We start from the raw sequence: 12,130 nt of genomic DNA, 5'->3' as shown, positions 1-12,130 counted from the left end.
AAAATTTACAGCGAATTAAGACCCTCATGTAGCAACCAATAGTTGTTCAGGAGTAGCACATTTTCCAATGTAAACTCCTAAAGCTACACGTTCTGGAATTACTCTTATTCTTCATCATTTTCTTTGCTTCACCCTACTGCATGGCTTTCTATACAGTTCTGCCTGAAAGTCATTATTAGAGTTCTAGGGCACAGGAAGGAGCTTTGACTTAGTTCAGCAGTACAGGTCCCTACACAGCAACAACCAGGCAGCAGTCAGCAAAGGCTGTTTCTCATCCCACTAAGTGTTGATCCCCCACCTTTCGTTTTTTGCTCTTGTGATAATGAGATCTCACTCTCTCAGATATAAATAATCTTTACAGGGCCTAATCCACTTATATACACAGTGATAAAGTCTTTTCCATTTTTCCCCAAAGAAACATGCAATTCAAGCTGTGAGCTAGGCCAGGCCACTGTTTTGAGGTCCTGCTACAGAATAGTGTGCTCTTCTCTCCAACACCGCAATGAAAAATTTGGCATTGCATGTGACTAGATGGCAAAGACTAGTAATAGACTGTTTTCCAGGCCTTTGAACCCAGGATTTCTTAATGCCAAATGAGGCATAAACCCGGGCATGATCCAAATTTATTTTTCTTGAGGCATACTTATGAAAAAATTCAAGGAAGCATTATAAAATAATAACAGAGTATGGCAGTACTATAATGTTCAATGACTTTTTTTGTAGCAGTGGAACACTAAGAAAAGTTTTGCTTGAGTTAGGCCAGCCCGAACAAAAACATACTTCTTGCTAGATGCCACATGTGTGATTCACTACGGGGGCAATGTACCAAAACAATAACTTTAAGTATGAGTTGCCCATTTTATGTGTGTGTTTTTGGAAACACACTGATGCCAAAACTATTTTACTAAACAAGTTCAACTTCATAAATATACCAAGAGAAAAGAAGTATAATTTTATAATACTATTTCAAGTTAAAGGCACTCAAAAACTAAAGGCTTACTCATTAAATATTAATATTATAACAAATTGGCAGAAAATGTTGAATGTATTTAAATCATCTTTGGTTTATTTAATCAGCTTCTAATAATAACACTTTAGCTGGCTCAAACTGATTAAATTCAAAATCCCAAATATAAAACTTATAATGTTTATAATTAGGGCACTTATACATAGTTCAGGGCAAAAGCTTCCTTTACTGAGCAACCAGATGGAGGCAAGGTGGGTTTTGAATTTGGATAACGGTCTTTATTTCCACTTAAATTTGTTTCTGTAAATCTGGCTGAAACTTAATTTATCACAGGATGTACAGGAGGGCTTATCTACAAATCATAATCATCAAGTCACTATAGCATGAAAAGGTATAAAAAGTAATTATCCAATGATTCTGGAGTGTAGAAACATCCAACCTGGATAAATCAGGTTTAAAAATTTTGATCACAATTAAGGTTTATTTGTGAATACCTAGTGTGTCTATTTAAACAATCTTAGTTCAGTAATCAGTGTGCCATCCAAACTAAAAGGTCACTAGGAAAACACACCAAGTCTACCTGTCAGGTCAATATTTAGTCCTTGATTAGAAAATATTAAGTGTCCCAAATCCACATTTTTCAAATTCTGATTTAAAAATAATTCATTTGGTTGAGAATTACACAAATACTTTTTAAATCTGTTTTTATTAAATATAAAGCTTTTTAAATCACAAAGCTACATATACTATGTTACATATGAAAAATACCAGTAATGATTGCATGATTACTTAGGTTGTAAAAATTCCAAAATATCAGTGGACTATAAACAAGTTTTAAACAGATACAAGCAATTTACAACCACTTATTTTCAACTACACGGTTTCCTTGATTACCTGTTTATAAATGAATGCATCTCAGAATGCCTGCTCTTACAAGCTGGATTGTCTTCTACTGAAGAGCTTCTTTGTTCTCCTTAAAAATTAGTGTATATGAATTCCTTCCACATTTCCCACTTGCCTGAAGATGACAGTTGGGGGTCTGTGTTTCTTCTTTTCTAACCCATTTCTGAATAAAAAAGACTTATTTTTTTGCAGTTTGACTGATAGAATCTAAACTCTTGTAGCAGGAACTCAAAACTTGGTTATGTAAGCAGAAAAGAGAAGTGCCAGAGCCACTGAGAAGAAGACATGCGGCGTTGCTTACTTAAATCCCCAGCCTGTGCCCCCAAGGACAATAGCTGCTACCAGGATGGCACCAGCGATGGAGCCTATTATGAGATTGGTGGCACTAGGACCTGTGACAAAGGATCATGGGAAGAGAGTCATATGAACCAACCACTTTTGTTACCACAAGGGAAAGGCAGTTAAGCAGTTTCAGGAAGTAAATATCCTGTGTAAAAGATGGCTAAACATTTAAATTGCCTTTATTTACTTAACTTAATTGCACTTTAAATGCTATGGTGAGCGATTGCTTGGATTTATATGCCTTTAAATCTAAAGTTTCTGCACCATTGACAATTAAGTTCCATTAAATTCACCTTTCACAGAATTTGAATCAAATAGGCCTCATTTGCTGTCTTGGCACATTCTTCTTCTCTTCCCCTTTCCCAGTATCATAAATCAAGTAAGTAAAAGCGAATAGAGAACACCATCGCAATCAGATTAGCTCCATCTGACTGACAAATGGGGACATGGAGGAAAGGAAAAACATTCTGCTACAATGCCCTTCCAGAAGCACCTAAAAGTGGTCTGAATGCTAACTTTTTAATTCCCCACTTGGAGACAGTTAAAATTTAGCAGTCAGAAGGAAGTCACCAATAAAGATCTGACTTTTGAAGCCTTGCTCTCAAAGATACACTTACTTTTTCATGGCCCTTACGGTGGTAAAGACCAAAATGCGGTTCCAAAGGCAAGATATAAGGAAGCATAACTCTCATTTGGGTAATTTTGGGGAAATGGTAAAAAGATTCCTTAGATTCAGCTGAGAATAGCTTTGAAGTTCCCATTGATTACTAAGAGAACTTTGAGGCTTAGACATATAAAAAAGCAGAGAGCCAAAGAACAGCAAGAAAGAAAAGATCAGGGCATTTCTATCGATTGTGGAGTAAGAGCTAATCCATATTCAAGTAACTCCTGTCCACTCGCTCACTCCTCTCCTTGAGCTCAGCATTTTAAAATCTAAGCAATGTTAAACCTAGTATAATAATTATTTTAAATATCACATCTTTCAGGATGCTAATATGCAGGTATAGTGTCCCCCTAATAACAAAACACTTTCAGTCCTATCTATCCCTGCTCCAAGAATCACAAAGCCAGTATCACTAGTTTCTCTAAAATCCTCAAGTTTTGTGTATACATTCATTTCTGTGTAAAAAATTCTCTTTTCTGCTCACATCAGTGCCCTCAACTGTGTACATAAATGGATGCCACTTTTGGCGGCACTCAGTTTGCATGCACAATGTGTTTTTACTCCGAGATCACCCAGGGCTTGGTGGGCAGGTAGAGGACAGCTGCAAAGGGGTGCAGGTCTCTTCAGGCTCCTGGGCTTGTGACATTCTCTTAAGATTAACCACTGACCGTCTAGAGAATGAATCTCAGTTGCCTTTAGTGATGCACCAATAATAATAATAATGAAAGCCATAAAAATAGTTTAGCTACTGTACTGTGCACTTACTATGTGCCGGACACAGTTCTGAGCACTTAACATATAGTATCTCATTTGACCTTTACAAAAATCATATGAGGTGGGAACTATGACTATCCTTGTTTAATAGGTGAGGAAACAGAGTCTTCTTGAAGTTAGTGAGTGATAACAGCAAGATTTGAACACAGATTTGTTTAACTCTAAAACATATCCTATAAATCAAGGGTCAGCAAACCAGAGCCCACGGACCAAATCTGGCCACACTGTTTTTGCAAAAAAGGTTTATTGGAACACAGCCAAGCACATTCATTTACATATTGTTTATGGCTGCTTTCATGATAAGACAGCACCACTGAGAAGCTGTGATAGACAACAGCCCTGTAGGCTGAAAGCCAAAACAATTTACCATCTGGCCCTTTACAGAAAGTTCGCTAACCTGTTTTAATGAAACTTTATTCCATTTACATGTATTTCCTCCCCTCATTTCAACAGAGAAGCAAATTTCAAAACATATAACCATGTACATACCCTATGCTTTGGACATAATTTGTACTTCGTTAGCTTCAGAAAACACAGGCTAGGATTAGAATCCATATGTAACTCATGAAAAATGATTCCTGACTTACAAACTAAGGAGTAGAAATAAAACAAAAAAAACTCCTGCCCATGGAATTCCTAGCCACTGAATGAACGTTAAACAAAAACTGTTAAGACAATCTATATTGTACTATATTATTTTTTAAAAGCTATATTTACTTCTTGAGCAATTATGCTAAAACTTGGAATTTGAAGGAAAAAAGTCAGTAAGCTAATAGACAACTGGTGCTCATAAACCAAAAATAACAAATCTGTCTTTAGAAAAAATATATATACACTTACACAGACTTACCTGTCACAATTAGAAATAGTCACAAACGAACAAAACTGGAAATGACTGATGAAAATGGATGCTGGTAACAAGGACTATGTTTTACAACAAAGGCCTCTTTGATGTTACCTATCTCTAAGATTTAAAGGATTTTTAAAATTGATCCTTTCAATTAGTACATTTAAGGAGACCAAAATTACAGCCAATCTATAATGTTAAAAAATGCATTTGGGATGATTTTCAGAAAACTACCATTTGTCAAGGAGGAATTTCATATAAACGCATGCATGGAACTGGTCCTGAAAAAGGAATGTTTCTCCTATATATAATCCAGTCAACAGATCCAAGGGGAAATTTTATAGGACAAAGTTCTTGTCTCTAAATATTTTTACCTCTGTTACGGTCTTTGTTTTCTAATACATAGGAGAAACAAAATCTCTTTTCTAGTATGTCCAGCTTCCCCTATGCTAACCAGCTTCACAGTCCATAGTGATGAGATGTGAGTTAAGAAGATCTAAGTCTGGTCAAAGTCCTTGAATCCAGGAGGAATAAGGCTCATGTCTTCAACACAGGTGTGAACTATGAACCTGCTTTCCTCTTGATGCTATTTTGCTGCCTGGGTCTCCCAATTCCAGTAGGTAAGAGGAGCACCCGTTTGTTCTAACCAATGGGACTAAAGAAAAGCATGTCTGATATTCACAATAAGCCCATGATTTGGGGGTGGCTGAGTAAAAGATATCTAGTGATTCCTGAAGATACTGGTAATTCATTCCTGGGCCACTTTGAAGTGTTACCACCACCACAGTAGATAGAAAGATGGTGTAAAGGGCTACATTTGTCATTCTTAAACATCCTTTTTCTAATTAGAAGAAAAAAAAATCATCATAATCTTTTAACCTACAGATTAGCAATCTCAGGAAGCAGAGTCCCATGGAGAACTGACAGCTATTCTGAGGATGTGGATCAACTACAGAGCACCCTAAATCAAAGCATCAGGGTGAGATGCTTTGATTTAGGATGCTATTTCTGTGAGAGCTTAATGGGCAAGTGGCACACAATATATTTATGTACACCCTGGCTACTTTGAAGACCAACCCACCAGGTGATTTGCAGATGTTTGCTTATGGTTATACAGATTTGGATTAAATATTTTGTCATTCTTAAGGCTCCTTGCTTCCAAATATTTATGTAGACTTCAATTTCCTATAACCTATTTTATAGGAAAAATAGGAAGGTACTATGCTAAATATCTTTTTTAAAAAAATAAGCTGCAGCCTCCTATATCATTCTAAAGAAACAAAGAAAACGATAGTAGCTATCATTTTTATTACCTTTAAAAAGTGCTGTAACTGTTGATAATTCCTAGTTATATATGTAAATTTGACTGGCAAAGATTAACTTTATTACAAGAATCCTAAGAAAACACACACATAAAAGTATTTTTGCCAATAAAAGGTTGAATAAAAGTCTGTATTTTAAAATTACTTTTATGAAGTGGAGGAGCAATGGAAGTACTGGGACTATTGCCTGAATTGTGAAGATATCAGAAGCACACCCAGTGTTATGTTATGCCCCACATTGTTCCAGACAGGAGAAGGTTCTCCAGGACACAAGAAAAACACAGGACACAAGCAACATCCAGGTCACACCACAAAGTACACTACCACGAGAAACACAGTCAACAGGACAAGACATGGAGTCAGGTACAGGCATCACCTCACACACCAGGCACCACACAGAAACAGTCTGAAACTGGCAAGGATGCTTACTCTATTCCCCACCCTGTTCCTCCAAAAATCACCCCCAGGGCCAGAATGGTGCCAGCCACGGCCCCTATTAGCCTGCTTGTGGCCATATTCACTGTGTGGAGGGAAAATGGAGATTTTTTAACAAAGGAAATTACACACTAATTTCACTAACATACAAAATAATCTACCCAGGACATGCTTTAAAGTCGGCTAAATATTGAATTATTTTGCTATAGGTTTGAAATTAAGCTCTATATACACATTGAAGATATTTGAGGATAACTGTGAATTTACCTTCAAACTCTACACACTCTACTTTTAAAAAACATAGTATCTTATACATACTTATAAACACATAAATAATTCAATTTCAGTTATAGTTCCTACCAGATGTGAGGTAAACTTTAAAATTTAAATTGTGTAACAGCAAATCTGTATTTTAATTACAAAAGTAATGAACCATTAGTAGTTGTTCATAAAATTTTCAGACTGTTAAATATACCTAAGAAGCTACATCTTTTCAAAATTCAGAATCTATCATTCAGTTTTGTGAGCATCCTTAGAAATTCAAGACAGAATAGCTTTAAAATTAAATACATGTTAACCTGGGAATTTATTGAAAAGTATATTTCAAATAACTCTGCAATGTTTGGATTTCTGTCACAGTATTTGGACATTCTGTTTTTTGTTTAATTGTCTCCAGTGTATAAACTATGCACTGATAGAAAGTTAGGGTCTCTGGGAAACCGTATGAATTGCTTCAGACTACCAAGTGGTAGATGACTACCAGAGTGAGACTCTGAATAACTTTATATCACTGGTTCTGTGTACAGCTTTCCTATCCTGGAAAATGGGCCTGGAACGAGTGGAGGTCCCCAAGGTTCCCTCTACAAAGGCAAAGTGAAGTTTAGTATTAAAGTAGGAAGACACACTGTTTGCAGCTGTGTGTCTGTGCCTGTGTGTGCACAAGTGTGTGGACATATATACATGTTATCTTACATTTCTATAGGAATCAAAAGGACTGGCTTCAAATCACCTTTCCCATGGAAACAGAGATTAGCTTCAACAAGCCTAACCTTCACACGTGTTGTGTGCTCTGAGACAGCGAAACAAAACAAAGACCCACAACTCAAAGCCACCATTTTTTAACGCTTACTATTGGACTCACCGACCTTTTTAGCTAAATATTCTCACAAAGGAAGAGAGAATCTTGGATTTCTAACCTTGTTAAGCAACTGTATACTACTTCTTCTTATCAAAGGATAATAATGTGAGGGAGAAATTCCAGTTTTGTCATTGGCTAAGCACAACCTGCATTCTTAAAAAACAAAAAAAAGGTGGGGACACAACAGAGAACAGAGAATGTTGAGGGTGTTGAGGGCTAAGGAAAGAAGACCAACATAGAAGGTGGCAGCAATGTTCCCTCAATATGACAATACATTAGAATGCAAAACCACCTGAACTACTCTGATTTTCAAGTTATAGAGGCAAATACTGGGATTAAGAGGTATTCCAAATATAAAGCCCCATTTTAATAAAGACCTTAGAAAACCTTTGCTTTCAGAATACTAAATTAACAAGCATACATTATTTTATAACTTTTTTTTGCTTAAGTTTTAGGCATTGGTTCTCAGAGTTGCAATTCATGAGAGTCCTATGACTTCTGCAATTTTTATATAAGCCACATATGCTACATAATAGAAAGAAACCCTCTCCCATAAATTGTGATACTAAATGAGTGTTAATTTTTTAGAAATTATAAGAACTATATGAAAGATAAAAATAATTTAAAAAGACTTTAGTTTTTGCTATGGATATAATTTCTCAATGCAGAAACAAGACAATTAGGCAACCCATCAGGTAGGTTTTAGAAATACAACCTGAGGAACAAGACATTTCTACAGAGGCTTCAAATGGGTATTCAAGATAAACAGATATAGTCTGTAATCTCCAATAAGAAAGACTAATTACCTCTACATTCTTAACTGGTAAGTACTCTTAACAAAGCAAGATAAAAGTGGGAAAAAGCTTTTTAAAAAGGGTCCCTACCCTCCCTGTTCTCTCTCCCCACCACTACTTTGAGTTGCACAGTATCCTGTAAATACATGTAAAGTGCCATTTGATTCTTTGTCATTATACTGAACATGGTTATCTCTTAAGGAATTGACTTAACCTAGACCTAGCAGAGATTTTCTTTTTGTCTATCCTGCTTTGCTTTTGTTCTCTTCCTTTAGAGAGTGCTGAACTTTGTTTTGGCAAGTAGTAAAGTTACCTGTGCATCAGCTTGACATAAATTAACTGAGTAGCTCAAAGGTGGGTGGATTTTTACAGGGAACATACTTGAAAATGAAGGTTGCAGCTGGTTTTCATAGCTACAAAGAATTTATCTCATTGAAAAAAATTCTACTTCTATGCTAATTTATCTATTCTTTAATGTATGCATTAATTCGCTCATTCATTACCTATAAAATACCTTTTTCTGTTCAAGGAACTATGCTGGATGCACAATGTTACATCTTATTCTCTTTCTCATCCTACCAAACCTGGAGATGGAACTCTCAAAGCTTCTAGCTGACAACACGATCCTTGTACTAGGAACTTAACTTTGCTCCCTAACTCTTTGATACACTTACCTTTCAGTATAATGTTTGTGGAATTTGTTTATTACCTAACAGTATGTTTTCGTTTTTGTTTACTTGCTTAAATTTCCATTACTTGTTGGTTTTTAGTCTTGATCCCTGCTACCTAGGTTTACTTGTGCTAAAAGAATTTTTTATAAGTATAAAATATCAAAAACTATAAATTTTCTCCTTTTCTTAAGATTTTCTATTTTATATGTAGAATTTCTTTATAGATAAGTCATGCTTCAGACATTTTGAATATGTGTTGTTTTGAAATTGAGTGGCTTTTTCCCCCCTTATTTTTAGAGAGTTTCTCAAATAAGAAGGTGCATTATTTCCTCCATGTGATTCCAAAGGGGGTTAAAATCTTGTATCCTTTAATACTTCACAGGCAGGAGGTATCAAAGTCATCATTTGCACTCCATGGACTTTCTTCAGGTATTTATTATTCCACTACAATTCGAGATTAGAAAAGTAAGTACTAAATAAACTCTTTATACATTAGTGTATAATATTGGTATGTAGCTCCATATTTCAAGATTTTAGCTACAAGGACAAATGTCTAAAAGGATGCAAAATAAATAATTTTATGTAAGAATATATTTCAGTGTATGCTGTCAATGAAAATATAGTTTTTCTGAACTGAAAATAAATTAACAGTTACTAAGAAAAATTTTTAACTTGGTATATTGGTAACTTGGGTTATTGATAAGGCCATTGTTATTTGAGAAAAATATACAGGTAACACATAATCATATATGAGCATAATCATATGTGATAAGGATAACTTCTCATCTCTAATCAACTAAACTATAAAATCAAAGATTTGTGCACTGACAAAGACAGTTGCCAAAAGGATATACTGCAAAAGGTAAATGTAAATACTAAATACTCCTCAAGTATTTTTAATACCTTAGAAAGTAAGACTTCAAAACTATTGTTTTAAAAATACTAAATGCTAATAATATAATACTTCCTTTCTTATCTAATCCCATAAAAAGCACCATTGACAAGTAATGGATTAGCTAATAAGCTTGATTACTACCTGTTTCACTTCTACTTACTATTGTGCTATAAAAACTAGTAGAATAACTTAATACTCAATTTTCTTTTCTGTTTTTTTTTTTTTGAGACAGGGTCTTACTCTGTTTTTCAGGCTGGAGTGCAGTGGTGTGATCTTGGCTCACTACAACCTCAGCTTCACGGGATTAGGTGAACCTCCCAGTTCAGCCTCCCAAGGAGCTGGGACTACAGACACATGCTACCACACATGGCTAATTTTTAAATTTTTTTGTAGAGACAGGGTTTTGCCATGTTGCTCAGGCTGGTCTGGAACTCCTGGGCTCAAGCAATTTGCCCACCTCAGCCTCCCAAAGTGTTGGGATCATAGGCATGAGCCACTGTGCCTAGTCTCATTATTCAATTTCCAAAGAGGAGTGTGGAATAACAGAAAAAAGTATTTGGCTCAAGATAAGGTGATTATGTTATATTCTTGGCTCACTGTTAACCCTGAAAACTAACTTACTTTTCTCATTTGTGAAACAACAGATCTAGACTGAATTTTTATCTCTGACTTGATGAGTGTGGTTGTGATAAAAAGGTGTACCCAAAGCTTCCCAGGAATAATATCTCTGCGCATACATATCACTGAAAACATTAGCTATGTCCCAGTTTCTCTTCTTTCTTATAATGGTGATGTAAACTATCAAATGAGAAAACTTCCATTGTATTCTACAATAAGCACCTTGAGAAAGTGTCTATATACAGACAATAATTAGGGTACTTGATATGGATCTCCCTATAACAGGAAGGAATTCTAGGTCTTTTAAACAGAGTTAAAATACATTCTGTCCTTGTAGAACAAAGCAAAATAATTTTCTATAATGATTTTGGTGGAAACAAGTTGAGAGAAGGACTAGGCTTACAAAATAAAAATAATTAAAAATGAAATTAAAAAGTGTTTTTGTATGTGAAATTAACAACAATTTAGAAAAAAATGAATAAAGTATCATGTAACAAAAATATTTTTAAAAATCCTTGCTCACATGGTTTGTGTGCTGAGATTCTATTTCTTATCTTTCAATAGTTTGGTTTGAGAAGTTGGAGTGAATAATACAGCATGCCTTAAATTATGGGTCCACAGCAGACAACTGTAGCAGTACAGGGTGACTACAGTGGCAATGCTTTCAGATATGTTTCCAGTCCCCACACAGAGGGAGAGGTTGAATTTCCTATTCTTCCAGGAACTTATAGTTAAAACAAAAGAAATATCCAAAACATGTCAGTTCATTTCTGATAATCTCAATGAAGTCACAGAATTTGCCTTTATTTTCACTAATTTGGTCTTGATCCAAAGGGCAGTTGGGTACAATTTATCTTTTATGCCCATGTTCATGATTAAAAAGGCCATATTTTCATGATGTTTCTTGAATTTTTTTTCTCTATAATGGAAGCAAACTGAAATTAAATAAAACTAAGTACTTTTAATACTCTCTTCCTCTCTTCCTGCACCTATATAGAAAACCTTCGTCTATGGGTATGATTGGCCACTGTGGGTGGTGCCCATTATAAACGGCAAACATTTGGAGAGGGTCCAAACACTGTTCTCAATCAGACAAGTGACAACCAAACCAGTTGGATCTTGAGAAAAAAGATACAACATGCAGTTTTTGAGAAAAATCTGTGTCTCACACACTGCTGAGCCTACAGTCAGTAAAGCACTGATTGTTTTAATAACTTGAGTCCATTACCTATTATTCTTTGGCAAGGCAACAAAACAAATGAACATGGATAAACTGAAAAGTGGCACTAACATGCAGCATCTCATTTCCTTTACATATTTCGAAAGAGAAGAGTGTAATATTTATGGAGTGTCTGTGTGCCAAGTATATGTTATCTTTTAAATAGTAGACAGTCAATAAATATTTGCTAACCGAATTAAAAGAAAAGTAAAGCACATAATTTCTCACTTGGAATCTTCTTGTAATGTCACAATTAAAAATAAAAATAATAAAGTCTACATAAAGTTTTAACATTTTTAAATTTCTATTTTACCAGTATATTAAGAGATTTTTTAATAGAGGCTAAAAAGATATAGCTAGCCATTATAGATAAAGACCATTATTTTACTAGTGTGAAAATTGCTTGATTTTCTAAACATTTCTAAAAATAACTAATTCATTTATTTCAATTAATGACTTATTTTCAATTTAATCAAAATTATTAGAGATTCATAAGGTTTTCAATAATTGTAGGACCAATGGATACCTTTACTATGACTCT

At 34.9% G+C, this 12,130-nt stretch overlaps 1 protein-coding gene across 9 annotated transcripts in view; it reads right to left on the bottom strand.

Annotated features, from left to right (window-relative positions):
• Positions 1 to 12,130, bottom strand: part of ADAM23 (ADAM metallopeptidase domain 23) — a 200,991-nt gene that overhangs the window by 38,276 nt on the left and 150,585 nt on the right. For 4 of the 9 annotated variants that reach the window (XR_013519073.1, XM_054257820.2, XM_008999321.4 and 1 more), the window contains exon 25: positions 2,172 to 2,262. The exons of 2 other annotated variants lie outside the window; for them this stretch is intronic. Coding sequence is in view for 6 of the 7 variants with exons in the window: in XM_054257820.2 (XP_054113795.1) it covers positions 2,172 to 2,262 (91 nt within the window). In the remaining variant the exon portion in view is untranslated. Of the gene's footprint in view, positions 1 to 2,171; positions 2,263 to 6,248; positions 6,340 to 12,130 lie in introns of all 9 variants that reach the window. 3 more of the 9 variants (XM_078328302.1, XM_035305446.3, XM_008999325.4) reach the window with 1 other exon arrangement.

Source organism: Callithrix jacchus, chromosome 6, assembly GCF_049354715.1.
Source record: "Callithrix jacchus isolate 240 chromosome 6, calJac240_pri, whole genome shotgun sequence".
In the NCBI taxonomy this organism is placed as follows: Eukaryota; Metazoa; Chordata; class Mammalia; order Primates; family Cebidae; genus Callithrix; species Callithrix jacchus.
The sequence above is the reverse complement of the archived record's forward strand: the minus strand, read 5'-3'. Positions and strand labels throughout refer to the sequence as shown.